The sequence below is a fragment of the Tachysurus vachellii genome, chromosome 12 (genome assembly GCF_030014155.1).
Source record: "Tachysurus vachellii isolate PV-2020 chromosome 12, HZAU_Pvac_v1, whole genome shotgun sequence".
NCBI lineage: Eukaryota > Metazoa > Chordata > Actinopteri > Siluriformes > Bagridae > Tachysurus > Tachysurus vachellii.
This window is the reverse complement of record NC_083471.1, coordinates 15,805,515-15,821,464: the sequence shown is the minus strand read 5'-3', so window position 1 is coordinate 15,821,464 and position 15,950 is coordinate 15,805,515. Positions and strand designations below refer to the sequence as shown.

The 15,950-nt window shown below is 37.1% G+C and overlaps 1 protein-coding gene across 3 annotated transcripts in view; it reads right to left on the bottom strand.

The window, feature by feature from the left end:
• Window positions 1-1,956: 1,956 nt before the first annotated feature.
• rxrab (retinoid x receptor, alpha b) overlaps window positions 1,957-15,950 on the bottom strand; it is a 49,715-nt gene continuing 35,721 nt past the window's right edge. For all 3 annotated transcript variants that reach the window (XM_060882819.1, XM_060882820.1, XM_060882821.1), the window contains 6 exons: window positions 14,183-14,352; window positions 9,681-9,810; window positions 8,576-8,708; window positions 6,463-6,554; window positions 5,943-6,048; window positions 1,957-5,109 (listed from right to left, as the gene is read on the bottom strand). In XM_060882819.1, coding sequence (XP_060738802.1) covers window positions 4,962-5,109; window positions 5,943-6,048; window positions 6,463-6,554; window positions 8,576-8,708; window positions 9,681-9,810; window positions 14,183-14,352 — 779 coding nt within the window. In that variant the 3' untranslated portion in view covers window positions 1,957-4,961. The remainder of the gene's footprint in view (window positions 5,110-5,942; window positions 6,049-6,462; window positions 6,555-8,575; window positions 8,709-9,680; window positions 9,811-14,182; window positions 14,353-15,950) is intronic.

Below are 15,950 nucleotides of genomic sequence, written 5' to 3'. Positions count from 1 at the left end.
AAAGACTGTAATCTGCATAAAATGAATAAATAAAAAATAGACCTTATTCAACTTCATAGTCCCACTTCAGTCACTGCCAAATGTCATGCCATTTTACTGTATAATCAGCATGGCTGTGATATGGCTATACCCATGATGACGCAGGCTGAATATGACAAGTAATCATATTCATGTTCAGTACTTTACCACAATTGTGTAATATTTCTTATTTCTTAACAGTTTTATAATTAGAAAGTATACATACTAACTTCAGTTTCAGTCACTATAAGGCCAAATATTTTGTATATTTTTGCTTCATCAATTAAAATAGTTCCTAAAGAAAGCACAGCTAGATAGAGCATTGCATGAGTGACAGGGTTTTAACTATGGCATGTGACAAATGGCTGCTGTTTAATCTAAAAAACTGATTACAGCAGTTGCCATTGACAAAGTGATGAACAGAAGTCACCATATATTTGACAAAATATACATTGTGTAATAATTCTCCCTTTTAAACCGAGAAAAGACTAACACATGCAGCTGACTACTGTCTAACATATACAGGAATTAAGCTTTCAGGTTTAAGTTGCTCTAGATGATTGAAATATTTTTGAATGACCCAGATTTTATTAATTATTAATCCTGTAGCTATAGATCAAAACAAATGAAGCAAAATTTAAACAGCAAATGTGTATTAACATGACAGTATAATTGTTTTAAAAAAAAAATTTGACCCAAATATTCCATTAAGTAAACAAACTGCATAGACTCTGAACTGCATGGATGTGAATTATTACTCATTACTAATCATTAATAATCATTACATCATTATTACTATTCAAGAGTACACCAAGACAAGTTCCTTATTAACCCACGGTACTTGGCAATAAAGGTGATTCTGATTCTAAATTATTGGCTCCTGTGTAGTGTATTATATACATTGGACATGCATAAGAAAGATACATTTTCACCAATTCCTCTGTCTCTACTGATAAGGTACGCAGGCAGATTTTGTACCTTCAGTCTAGTTTGTATATGTTAGGAGTTCCAATTTGAATCTTGTAAAAACATCTCTCCCACCAGTGGATTTTCTCCTCATCTGAAGAACAAATGGAGTGCATTTATACATAACTACATTATTTGTATAACTGTCAACACACCATTTGTATTCCACAGGCATTGTAGCGGAAGACGAAGGGAGGGAAAACTTGTCACTCATGCTGTGCAAATTGCTGTTTGTGCTTTGTTTATGATTTGTGTATGATTTGTTTCTAGATGTGGTGATTATGACTGCTTGTCATCCTGCAGAGAATATCATTACATCGACAGCATTGAAGAATGACAAGACTATTAAACTGTTGAAGAGTGACTGCTAAGGCACAGGACTAATGAATAGATTTCCGTGAGAGACACAGGACCTGAGGAATGTGTATAATATATTGTCTATTGTGTTTGTGTGTGCAGGATTAACTGATTTGTGTGCATAAATGATGAGTACTACAAGTCAAGGCACTAACATCATCTTCGGACAAACTACAATTTTATTTTTCATTAAAGTTTCATATTTTTTTCATGTCAGTATTGTTTAGAAATTAAAGGAAAACTCAGGGGTTCTGTTATAGTGTGGAGGCATTTTTGTGTTGTTTTGGGTTCACTTGTACCTTAGAAACTGTCACTGCCTATCAATATAAAATTGTTTGGACTGAGCAGCTTAAGCTTGTAATGACACATTTTTATCCTGAATGGAGTGGTATTTAATAGCAGATCCATAGGGCAAGTAGACTCATTGTCCCATATATCCCATCCGTACGACAAGAAAGCCCATTGCAGGTTTAATGAGGATGAAAATATCCAGATTCCTAAAGTACATTTCAAGAGTCCTGTACTATCTAGGCTAAGAGGTCCGAAATAACAAAGCTGTTCTGGTGGCTTGTGGTGGCTAAAAATCTTGCTAAAACACTTTATTTTGGTTTAAGGCTTTCTTTCTTTGAAAAATGATTTATTTTATATGGAATATGTTGTAAATCTTCTCTGACTTGCTTCCTCTTGAAAGCCTGGTATGCCTATTAAAGACTTGATTAGGGGACTACCAACATCTTTTTCATTTTTGATTTATTCATGTTTTCACACAATTGCCAGTGTCTGTATTGTACACTGCTGTTTAAATATTGAACAGGCAAATTGCCTCGACTGTGATGTCTGTAAATAATACTGCAAATGTATTTCTATGTTAATGGTGAAAAATATACAAACACTTTTATTTTTGCTGTCTTCAAATAAGTCTGTAACTGGTTAATAGTTGTCATGCACTAAGAAAGTAACTTTCAAAACTGAGCATTTAATTGTCTTTTTTAACAATAAACACTGTATGATAGGACAACAATGAACCTATTCTCATTGTACTGATATATAAATATGAAGTTTTGCAATTTCCAGGTGAAGCCAAATGCTTCATATGATGCTAAAAACAGCAGCAAAAACAACAATAATAAAAGAACTGGGGAAATTTCTTTTTACAGCAATCTGTTCAGTGGGTAGGACCCATTCAATTTACAAATCAACATGTATACAAGTAATGTATGCAACATTCGACAGAATTATGTAAATACCTGGAACACATGGATAAAATTTCAATAATACAAAAATAGATATTTTTCTTTAAACCAAACTCTTTTCATGGTTTGCCAAAAATTTACTTATCATTGGGAAAGTATATCAGCTGTCTCTGTTGGTCTGCTAAACCCTGTTTATCTTCCATGAGGCACAGCAACCAGGATTATTCTAGATTGTGGCCTTTTAGAGTTTTGGCTTGGATTCTGTTCCAATATAAGAAGAGTTATTTTGTCCGTCCTATGACTTAATGCTGGTTTTTGTGCCCAGACACTGTTTTAAACCTGGATTCAGGCTACAGGTATGAAGGGCTTTAGGCAAGAGGATAAAGGATTAATTGTAAGCATTTCACGACTGTTAGGATGTTGTGATTTTAATGTGAAGAATCTGCATGTAAACCAAGTATGTGCCTGAGTGTAGCTTCTGCTTTCATTGAGTTAAATATTTGACAACTGAAATAGTGGTCAGTGAATATGAAAATATGTAATAATAATAATAATAATAATAATAATAATAATAATAATAATAATAACCTCAACTGTATATTTACTATATAAGAACACTGTTTAGTTCAGCCTGGCTCAGCTTGCAAGTTTTTCCTTTTAGCAGACATCACAAGAATATATATGTTGCTTATAATACAGAATGTAATTGCACAATGTGTTTGACTAATTAACTATGATATAAAAAGTGTTTTACAAAGCCTGAGGTCTGGTTATTTTGCAATGCTTGCCAAGTCTGAACACTGTCAAATAATGAAGGATTCCTCAGATTACTGTACAGCATAATGTTGAACTGTAGTATCACCTGTGAGACACCAGGTGGCAGAGTAAGCCCAGACTTTCCACGTCCCTGAGGCCAGACCATCATCTGGATTCTCTTAACAGAGGCTATGTTCACATTACAAGTCTTTTTCATTCCATTTTAAAATATTTTTTGCTCTGGTTGTAATATTAAATTGTAAAACCTGTAGCATCACCTGTGAACACCAGGTGGCAGAATAACATCTCTCTTTCTGCCTTGACAGGCCACAATTGTGACCTCATACCTCTGCCATGTAATGACTTAATTACGCATGTTCTTAAATCAATAATATTGCATGCATGATCCACGTGTCAACAACAAACATGTATGAGACACTGCAGTAATGAATTTGCAGCACAATCTGTCATTACAGCAATTTGAACTGGAGACTGACTGAAATCTAAGCAGCAATCACACGACTAAATGAAAATAAAGCAGAGCTTTTGATTTTTTTTCAGCTATTACTGTCATTAGTTTCTCCTATTTAGCACTGTGTGAATATGCCTAGACTCGGGTTGCCTACATTCTCATATGATTACATGGCTATCTATCTATAACTGTTTATATTAGTGTCCTGAATCTGAATTGAGACGACTTCTCATTTAGGCAACAAAAATTGGACTTGTGCCACTTCAGCCTTTTAATGTGAACGTAGCCTAATTGCATATTTTTAAGCAAAATGCTGCTTTGCTGGGAATCATCGCATGACATTTAAATGAAAATCTTAAAATCTGTAAATACTTCATACAATAACGAGATGAATTATAAAGGCAAAACAATTGACAATCAAATATCTAAAATTTAACACAAACAATAAAGAATCATTGCTTTTTTTCCTATCATTAAACTTCAGGCAAAGAGTACACCTGATTTTCATTTTAGACCATTCCGTCATTGATAAGTCTCTGCTACAGCCAAACAAATCTTCTCTTTGCAGAGAACAACTGCTGGCACCTTGCTAATATAAAATAAAATCAGTTAAGTGCTGCAAATACAAGCATTTCTTATACATCTTTCTCTCATCAGTGAATTTCGAAATATAAAAAAAAAATTGCAAAAACATTGGAAAATTAATGTTGAATGTTAAAGTACTTAAAGTACAGTCCATAATAAAGGCAGTGATGAGGTGTCAGAAAAAGGAGTCCTGTGGAGCAGAAGGGTGTGTATGAGGTACTGCAGAATTTTGCATCCATTGTTAACAGAGTAGACTGCAGAGGTAGGTATCCGTGAGTATTTAAGAAATTATTTTGACCACAAAATCTGCTAAAATCTGTGCAGCCAGATTTCCACCCAAGCATACCGGTTATGACTCTCTTAATCCATCCTTCTTATGAATTACTCAATAGTGAATGGTCATTGTGTAATTACATGGACTTACCAATTCCAATGATCAAGCACCAAAACTAATTTGTTTGTCTCCTGGATTGCAAGATAAGACGTTTTCACAGATAAAGCAGGTGTCACTGAGACACATCTCATTATGGCCTTCTGAAGTGTGCATGAGACTGCAGTGTTCTTTACAGGGATTCTGACTGACATTGTCATGGGCGAGTTAAGGCACTGCTCCATTATGTCATTTGGTGTGGTGCCTCTAGCATTTCCATTAGAAAAGTGTCAATGGGTGTGTCTCCAATCAGTTTGAAGAAAAAGAGGTGCTCCAGACACTTCAGCCCGATGGAACGCAAAGCAGGCAGTCGGAGAAGCAGTTTAGCAAATCTGCTCAAAACATGTAAAGAGAAAGATGTTATGATACACATAGCTTAGAAAGTCACTTTCAATTGTTACTTCTCTGAGGTGCTATCAACTATGCAATCTTTATACCATTTGAATAAAAACCATGTGCTTTTGGCAGGTGAGAAGACAGTTATCGCACTTTGTCCTAGAGACTTAGTTTCGGTCTTGGTTCTAAGTGACCTGAAGTGAAGTTTCTTTGTAGCTAGAAAGCAATTCACCCCTAAATCAACTTGACTGCAGGACATGAACTACACATGCTATTTATTTTGGGTTTGGGCTACTGAACTAAATTGTGCACACAAAGAGTCATGTGCTCTCCATATTTGGACTGAAACACAGAGAAAACGAAAGCTGGATATGACTCAAAATGTTAGCTATTATATAATTATCTAATCAATTATTTAATGCCAGCTGTTTTTCTCTGTGTGCTATTTTACAACTTCTCTTGTGATTTCTATTCTATGTATTTAGCAAAGGTTCAATTGAACTTTTTTGACATTGCTTTTATTCCAAGCAATGGAAGGTTTTATGAGTTTCAGCCCTATTGATACTGTAGGCTTTTGCTTTTTGGTCTGTTTTGTAATGTGTAATGCGAAATGATGGACTAATCAGTGTGAAAGCACCTTTAAGTAAGTAATCAAAGAAGGATAGAAGAAAAAACCCTTATAGTCTTTAGTTTCAGAATTACATTAGCTTTTACACAAACATCTAAAAATGTTCAATCCCTAATGAAGATCATTCAATAAACAGTCAAAAAAGAAACTCTGAAATAGTTTCCTACTGTACACCAGAGAAACAGGTTTGCGTATAGTTACCTCCCAGGCTGATCGGGGTATTTCTGTTTACAGTAGGCCTCCAGAGAAGCGTATACTCTCTCTCTAAGTGCCTCCACCTCTGTTGGGTTAGACAGGCCTTTAGAGTCTACATGTAGAGTAGAGTTAGAAATTATAACATATGTTATGGCATATTTCAGGAATTAGTTGGCTTACATCTGTGATGTCATGTTAAAAGCATATTTTGTTTTATTTTGCATGAGGTAAGAGATTTCATTGTGAAAGAAAGATGTAATTTTCTTTTGTGTTATAAATCCCTGATCATTTAGAACAACAGAATACAGTGTTAAATAAGATCATGGATGTAAGATCAAGTGTTTAGTTTTCATGTGGCAGATTAAGAAGGTGATTCACTATATTACATGTAATTCACTATAATTTTCTCAAATTTGGTTTCTAGGCAACGGATACAGAAAAACAACAACAATTAACTACTATAGTTTTCCATTTAAACAGGTAATATCTAGTGATCACGTGTGTGTAAGTATCTGTGTTTCTGTACCTGGATTGAAAAGAACAATAGCTCTCAGGCATCCAAGCTCAGACTTGTCCATCAGCATGTCTCGCATCTTAGACACCAGCTCAGTCAGCACTCTGTTCCAATAAAAATCAACTTGGTGTGACTTCGCAATAGCAGCCTTTCCAGTTTTACTGATGATTTTGCTTTTATAAACGCTGAGAAAAATGCCTCATGCTAAATGACATCAAGATGACTCATCACTCCTTAGCTGTATCAAAACCATTAAGGTACATACAATGGCTTTTTTTGCACTAAACTGACTGGACATTTAATTAACAAGGGTGAAACATGATCTCATACCTACATAACACTTCCATGTAGCCTAATGTAAAAGTGCTATCAATCAAGAAAGATACTGAGTAACGTTCTTAGGAGAGTCATTTAATAATAAAAAAAAACCCAGAGAAGATGCTCTATGGCAGTTGTAAATCTATTGGTCCTAAGATTCTGGTCTGATATCTCAGAACAGGGCTTTTTAACCTCTTAAACAACATGGCCTTTATAATCAGCAGAGGACAGGCAGTGTAAAATTGTAAAAATTCACAATTTGTTGGAGTCTGAGATCTTTTAGGCTACTTTTATGTTCTTTTATATTTGATTAGATATTGGACTTTTAGATTGAATATAGTTTAAGCGCTAATACCCTGAAATGTTACTGGGAGTCACATTCAATAAGTAACGTACAAATTAATTAATAGGGCTCTAATTACCATTTCTAACTGGTTTTCCCATTAGAGTTTCCTTCAAAGAAAGGATCAGATTTTCATGGCGAAAGAGCTTGCCAGTGTTTTTAAGGTTGTTTGCAAAATATCATTGAACATTTTAGAGTTTGACATGACAGATTATGATGATTTGGCTCTGACGTGAATAGCGAATGTTGCTTTTAAATATTTCACATGTAGCCTACATAAGATACACAGTGACAGTGTGAATAATGCCACATTGTCTTCTTTTCAAAATCATGTAATAGACTGCTTAGTCAGTGTACGGACAAGTAGCAAGTGGTTTTTAATCACATTACATTACATTATTAGAAATCTGACATCTTTTTTAAAGGTGGTCATGGTGGTCAAAATTTGGGAAGACACTACATGTAAAGATGACAGGTTTTGTCATGTCAATCATTTGCAAGATTTTCAGGTAAATGTCATCTACAACATGTATTTTGTGGAATGTAAACACATGATACCACTATATTTTTGCATTTTTTCTATATTCTGAACCAAAATCTCAGTTTCAGTAGACTTGCATTCACCTAAGTTCCACATCCTTAATCCTAATCCTAATTAGAAAGATACTACAGAGGCAATGGTAAAAATATTGAGTTGGTAATTATGTTGTTAAGATTTTTAGACCGCAAAAATAACACAAAATATTTGTACATGGTATGTTTTTGTTTAATCATTAATAACAATAATAATATTAAAACAGCAAAAGAAATTCTCTATTTTCACTGATGTTTTACTAACATTGATTTTTAGCTTTATTTTGTATACAAATTTATGCTTAATTAACCAGAGCAAGCCTTATTTGAGCCTCAGGTCTAAATTTTTCCAGTTAACAAACATGAACATGTTAAGTAAGGTGATTATATTTATCATTGTGGACATTGTTCATTTACAGTATGAACACTGATAAACTAAGGTGTTGTTTATTTCCTTCCTTATTAGTTCCTTATTTGGATTATTAATCTAGAATGCTTTGTTCATGCTTCACTCATAACTAATGTTTAAATAATGAGGTATATCAGCCTTAATCACTAATGCTCTATAAAACACTACTAAAGCACTATCAAATTATTTTGTACTGAGAAATGATTTTATGCAGTGTGTAAAAAAAATGCATATCATATCTACCTTAAAATGAAAGATGCCTGCTCTGATCAAACACAGCAGATGTGTATAGGAGATAATAAGACGCACTGAAGTGGATGTATGTGTTGATGATCTAGAAAGCTTGATTTCCAGTTTTATTTCAGTGATTCCCAACAGCCTGGGAACTGCTACACAATAAGCCCATAAGCTTTCCATGAACTAAACTAACACACACTTCTAATTTTTTACAGCAAAGACCTGTCAAGGCAGCTGACACTCACCTATCAAAAATTGCACCTACTCCTGCGCTATGCGCACTGTTTCTGTGGACATGGAGGCCTGTTGCTAACAATATGCCATCTTTCACACTTATCGAGCGATGTGAAAAAGAAGCGATGAGGAGCTCGTTCCACCCTGTGAGAGATCAAGAGAGACGGAGCAGACTTCAATAGAGTCTCTGAATAGAAACATGAGCGAATGCAGAATGAAGAAGATACAAATTGGTGGCCATCTGAGGCAGCCATAAGTTTTTGTCAAGAAAGTAAACCAATCTTGGAATCGCTTTGTGTGTCAAAGACAGATCAAGTCTAAATGCGCACATACACATATGGACAATATTGTTGGTACCGTTCCATTAAAGAAAGGAAAACCCACAATGGTCACTGAAATAATTTGAAACTGACAAAAGTAATATGAAATAAAAATGCACTGAACATTGACTAATGAAAATCAGACATTGTTTTTGAATTGTGATTCAACAGAAGCATTTAAAAAAAGAAATTAATGAAAAATGATGGAACCTGTTGAAAAAATAATTTGGAAATGTTAAACTAAAGTGTGTCCTGTAATTAGCATCATAGGTGTCTTCAAACTTGTAATCTGTCAGTTTGCCTATTTAAAGTGTGAAAAGACGTCACTTTGCTGTTTGGTATCATGTCTGTTTGGTATCAGTTTTCAGTAAATGTTTATTTATTATTACTTTTGTCAGTTTTATTGACAGGTTTATTATTACCATTGTTTTTTTTCTTTCTTTAATGGAACGGTGGGCTTGTGGAACACATAAAGAACAAATACACAAAGAGTGAAGAACAAATAAACACCTTTGCTCACAATAATCATTTTTTTCTATATTTAATACACTTACATGCACATTTGCATCAAACATCTTATTTGTATTATATTTCTCAAATTTTTCAAACTGATGGTTCAGATCTTCATGTTTCATAGAATACTTGTATGTTCATCTCAATCTTGTGATTGCTTTCTTACAAACATTGATCTGTTAGTAAACAACCTAGTAAAAAGACTAGGACATCTATGTCATATACAGTACAATATGAAGTCACAAACAAGTAAAAGATGGAATTTCTTCATCAAAAATGGTACCTGCTCGTAAAAGAATAACCTGGTCATCTAAAGGCAGGTCAGAAAAGTGTGGTATCCTCTTTGCCCATTCCACTAATGTGAAGAGCTGCTTATCAGCAGCTTGGCAAATGTTTGTAACAGGGTCGTTGGGCTGCAGAGAAAGAGACAGAGTAAGAAAAGTGAGCTTTATTTTAATAAATATGCTGTTGCAGCAATGAGTTAATCAGAATTTGTTTCAATGTATACTGTGATTCCTGGGAAGTTCTATCCCCAAAAAATGCTGAATGTTTGCATCACTTCTGAGTAACTCAGTGAAATGAGAACAATATGACAGAAAGGAAAACACAAATTAATCAACGAAGCACAGAGTTAGAGGAATACTGAACAGTCAGGAAGGGAATTCAAGCAGCAGAGGATTTCATTTAATCCTCACTATAAGACACTTGGGAGGAACCTTCAAAAGCCTGAACTTGTGTTGAGTTTCCTTTCAAAACCTTGGTCTGATGAGACCAAGATAAACCTATTTGGTCCAGATGGTGTCAAGCGAGTGTGGCGGCAATCAGGTGAGAAGTACAAAGACAAGTGTGTCTTGCCTACAGTCAAGCATGGTGGTGGGAGTGTCATGGTCTGGGCTGCATGAGTGCTGCCAGCACTGGGAAGCTACAGTTCAATGAGGAAACCATGAATGCCAACAGGTAGTGCGACAAACTGAAGCAGAGCATGATCCCGTCCCTTCGGAGACTGTCCCACAGGGCATTCTTCCAACATGATAACAACCCCAAACACACCTCCAAGACGACTACTTGCTAAAGTAGTTGCTAAAACTACTTGCTTTAGCCTTGCTAAAGAAGCTGAGGGTAAAGGTGATGGACTGGACAAGCATGTCTCCACCCTATTGAGCATATGTGGGTCATTCTCTTTAAACTGAAGGTTTAAGCTCTGCGATGTCAACATGGAGGAGTGGAAGCGGACTCCAGTGGCAACCTGTGATGCTCTGGTGAACTCCATGCCCAACAGGGTTAAGGCATTGCTGGAAAGTAATGGTGGCCACACAAAATATTGACACTTTGGGCCGTACTCACATTTGTGGCCAGCGGTTTAGACATTAATGGCTGTGTGTTTGTATTTTGTATGTACACTGTTATACAAGCTGTACACTCACTACTATACATTATAGAAAAGTGTCATTTCTTCAGTGTTGTCACATGAAAAGATATAATAAAATATAGCTGCAAGCAGCGATGGCAGGCCCTCGCACGTTTTTTTATCGCTATACGGTGCCTCCCAGAAAACAATGCATGGTGGGCAAGTACATCAAGTAGGTAAATATCAGTGGACTATTTTATGTTGTTACTGACCCATTTGGGGACTGTAGGTAAATGAAACCCCACATTTTAGACAAACGGGGGCGCTAGTGAGCCACTTAAGAGACACACCTTTGTCTGACCTTTTTGTCCACACTTAACAGCCGACATATGTGATGTATGTGTCAAATTTCAAGTTAATCTAAGCACGCCAAAAGCCTTAAATATGCCTGAAATAAAAGTAAACTTTGACACGATGCCATGGCAACAGTGTTTGAGATATCAAAAATCCGTTGGCAATTTCGCATCTCTAATATCTCTGCGTCATGGTGGCCAAGTCTGGTCTCAATTGCATGAATCCCCTAGGAGGAGTATTTAAAAGTTTACGGCATGCAGCTGTCAAAAAATCCACCTTTGTGACTGACACAGTTCCTGGGGCCTGTTGGTGGCGCTATACCCGGGACTCACAATAAGCACATCGATGCGATCGGAATGTCATCACAATAAGACATTTTTTGCCTTATATATTAGACACTTTCTGTTTCTCTGAATTCGCCATAACTTTATCGCCTCGCCATGGCAGCACCGTTCAAGATATCAAAATTCCCTTTGCAATTTAGCAAGTGCAATGTCTCAGCATCATGTTCACAATGTTTGATGTCAATCGCATGAATTCCCTAGGAGGAGTATTTAAAAGTTCACCGCATGCACTTATAAAACAATCCAAAATGGCCGACTTCCTGTTGGGCAGAGCTCATAGTTTAGAGCACGAAAGTTGTTCGGGTCGATGAGATCTATATGCGTACCAACTCTCGTACATGTGCGTACATAATTGCCCGATCTGTGCACCAATGTTTGTTTTTGCGTTACAGGGGGCGCTACAGAGCCCCCCTGCCACGCCCGTATTCCAGCCTTTGCCCGAGCTTAGTGTCGCACGAACTAAATTTCCAGATTTTCCAGATTTAAATTTGCCAAATTTCAAGAGTTTTCGAGTATGTTAAGGGACCCCAATTGGCCAATGTGTGGGGAAAAAAAAAAATAATAATAAAAATAATACTCCCGAGGAAAAACAATAGGGCTTCGCACCATTCGGTGCTCAGGCCCTAATAAATCCGAGCAAAAACAATAGGGCTTCGCACCATTCGGTGCTCAGGGCCTAAATATTTAAAAAATGTGAGGGGTGTGAATGTGAAAAAATGTGACTCACTTCTGTGAGATACTATATATATAATATTTTATATAGAATAAAATATCAGTTGAGGTTTTAAGAGCAAGTAGGATTCATCTGAGTCAGTTTACAAAAGTACAAAACACATCAAGTAGTGTTGAGTGGGATTAAAGGGTAAAAGCAAAACATTTACACTTAAAACATTGTGAGTTGTAGAGAATGGAAAGGACTGAAAAAAGCAAACGTTAGCAATTTTTGCATTTTTAAAATATTTGGTCTATGATTCATATAGTATTTGTTTTTTACTGAGATAATGAAAAATATACTGAGCTACTCTGCACATCTGTAATAGTAAATTGCAATAATTTTCATTATAGCTTTTGGTTCAATTTGACAGGAAATTTCAAGCTCATGCAAAATAAGCACAGCAAAAAGTCCTGCCCGTATATTTCTGATATGGCTTAACAGAGAGCTGCAGTGAATATTAGAGAGAAGGATTTGCCATTCATCAAGGCAATTTTCTTTAAGCTAGCTCACTACTATCAGCCTCTGGGACACACAAAGCTCAGCATGTGGGAACAGCATGTAACTTCACTCTGCAGGTTTAAACAAGCAATACACTGACAGATCATAACAAAGAGATGGCCTTGTTTTTTTAGAGGTTAGACTCATTTACATATACAGCATTTGTCACATTGCCCTTATAAACATCACCTTGCATTTATCTCATTTATACAGCTGAGTAAAATTGAGGGTTTAGGGTCTTGCTCAAGTGCAGCTTAGAAGTCCTGGGATTTGCTCTCATGACCTTTAGCTCAGAAATCATCACCTTGAAATCCTTGTCATGTTGATCAAGCTATTCCTGAACAATTTCCACAACGTGTTGGGGCACATTATAGTACTGAAAGAGACCAATTGTCAGGATCCAGCCCGGACTTTTGGCCATGTTCATTTGTTTATGTTCTGTGTTCACATGTCTGCCCCGCCCTGGTCTCTTCCTCCCCAACTCTGCACACCTGTTTCTAATGTCTAATTGTCTTGTGTATTTAACCGTGAATCCTCGTCCTTGGTCTCGTCTCTTCTTTTTGTCTTTGTCTGCTGGGAAACCTTGTATGCTGGCATTCATATGGATGTATTTTTGACACATCACTCTTGTCTAACTCTTTTTAAGTTAATAAATCAGTTTATTTTTACGCTATCCTACATTTGGGTCTGTTTTTATCCCTGCACCGCTGACACCAATACCATTAGTCAAACTTCATACTGTTGAAATGAAGGGATGTATTTGGTCTGCAACAAGGTTTAGGTAGGTGGGATGTGTCAAAAATACATCCATATGAATGCCAGGATACAAGGTTTCCCAGCAGAACATTGAACAGCGTAACTCCACTGGCTCCTTCTTTCCGTAGTGTGTTCTGATGTGATCTTTTTCCGTTGGTAAGTGACACACGCACTCAACCATCCACATTCCAATTCCATTCTTCCAACCAGACCACTTTCTTTTATTATTTCATGGTGCAGTTCTGATGCGCACATGATCGATGCTTTTGGCGGTGGACAGGGATCAGCATGGACACTCTGACTGATTGTAGATACGCAGCCCCAGACACTGCAAGCTGAGATGCACTGTGTGTTCTGATAACTTTCTGTCATAGACATCTTTATCAATTTGTGCTACAGTAGCTCTTGTGGAATGTGCATCAATGAGGATTTGGCTGACTCTGTCTCCAGTTCACTAGTTGTACTTCCATGGACCAGATTTGGTAGGACCTAACCAGTGCAAACCTGGAACATCCTAGTCATCTAGCCATAACAGTTTGGCCAAAAATTACACAGAGCTTTTTGACAGGTGTAATGACATAATCAGTGCACAGTCAGTGTTATTTACTTGATCTGCTGGAATGAATTATTATGTACAAGTGGACATTGTAACCCCACAAAACACACCTCCATCACTTCTAAAATAGTAAATCTATATTTTATTTCAGTGTGACAGTGTAATTTGGAGAGTGTGTGTTTGAGAGAGGCAGAGAAAGAGAGAGCTGTCTTACAGAGTTGGCAGCTGCACCAATGCTGCCTTCCACATAGGTTTCAGTTTTGGGCTCCACTGCCAGCTCTGCTTCCAGAATCTTCTCCACTGGCATGTCTTCACTGGCACAGCCCGCCAGCTCCATTTCGGCTTCACTCTTTTCTTTCGCCCGCTGACGCTCCTCCTGGACAGCTGGAGGCGCACACACACACATACACACACACACACACACACACACACACACACACACACTTATTTATATGCATTATGTGGATCTGGGGAATACATATCATACATACACATTTACTCACAAAGTACACCGCACTAAGGTATTACTGGCACCATTTGTGAAAATAAAACACAATACTTTGAACATAAAACATACATGGACATTATAGTTAAATATAAGCATGTTTTTCCCATTAGGTTTCCCTACAAATTTGCTTTTCAATTTCAATACATATTGTATTTCTCCCTAGAGAAAATAAAAGCACTGAGTCAGCCTATAGTATTGAACATAGAAATACTTACTATCTTATATGCATTTATTTAAAATGTTCCTATAGGATATCAACAACTTATTTTCACAATTACAGTTGAGGCCAAAATTATTAGCCCCCTTATGAAATTAGACAAAACTCTTGATTTCTCCATGGAAATGACCATTAACAACAAGTGTTTTATAGTGTGTTTGTTTCCAAAATAACAAAGACAAAATCTCCACTAAGTTTGATTAGGATATTTAATTGAAATAGTGAGTTGAAACAAGAAAGGGCAAAAATGAAACGTCCAAAATTATTAGCCCCCGGTCATTAATAGTCAATAGTGAACCCTTTCTGAGCCACAACTGACAACAACCTCTTAGAGTAGTTCTTTACTAGGTTGGCACAGGTTTCCTGAGGGATTTTAGCCCATTCTTCCATTGCAAATTGCTCCAGCTGGTCCAAATTACGTGGTTTCCGAGCATGGACATTCACTTTGAGCACTCGCCACAGATTCTCAATAGGATTGAGGTCTGGGCTCTGTGCGGGCCACTCAAGGACCTTTGTTTTGGTATCCTTCAGGAACTGTTGGACCAATTTCGATGTATGCTTTGGGTCATTGTCTTGTTGGAAGACCCAGCGACGACCTAAGGCTAGACTACGAGCAGATTTCTGCATATTATCCCTCAAAATGTCAACATAATTTTCTTTTTTCATGATGCCATGCACCCGAACAAGGCTCCCTGTGCCTGAAGCTGCAAAACAGCCCCACAGCATGATGCTCCCACCACCATGTTTAACTGTGGGAACTGTGTTCTTAGGGTTGAAGGCCTCACCCTTTCTTCGCCAAACATAAGCAACATCCATGTGCCCAAACAGTTCCAGTTTAGTCTCATCAGACCAAAGCACAGACTCCCAAAACTCATCTTTACCTTTCAAATGTTCACGGGCAAACCTCAGTCTAGCTGTGATGTGCCGCTGTTTGAGTAAAGGGGTTCTTCTGGGACGATGGCCCTGAAGCCCACCACGATGAAGAGCCCTCACAACTGTGTTCCTTGAAACATCAACTCCAGAAGAGGCCAGGTCAGCAACAATCATCTTGGCAGATGTCTGGGGCATCTTGCTGATATCTCTGACTATTTTCCTCTCCAGGGTTCTTGAAATCTTGCGCTTACGACCACGCCCAGGTTTGTTTCTTACAGAATTTGTCTCCTTGTACTTGGCAATGATGCAACGTACGGCGGTTCTAGACACTGTGAAAAGCTTGGAAATGGCAGTATAGCCTTCCCCCTTATCATGAGCCTCCAC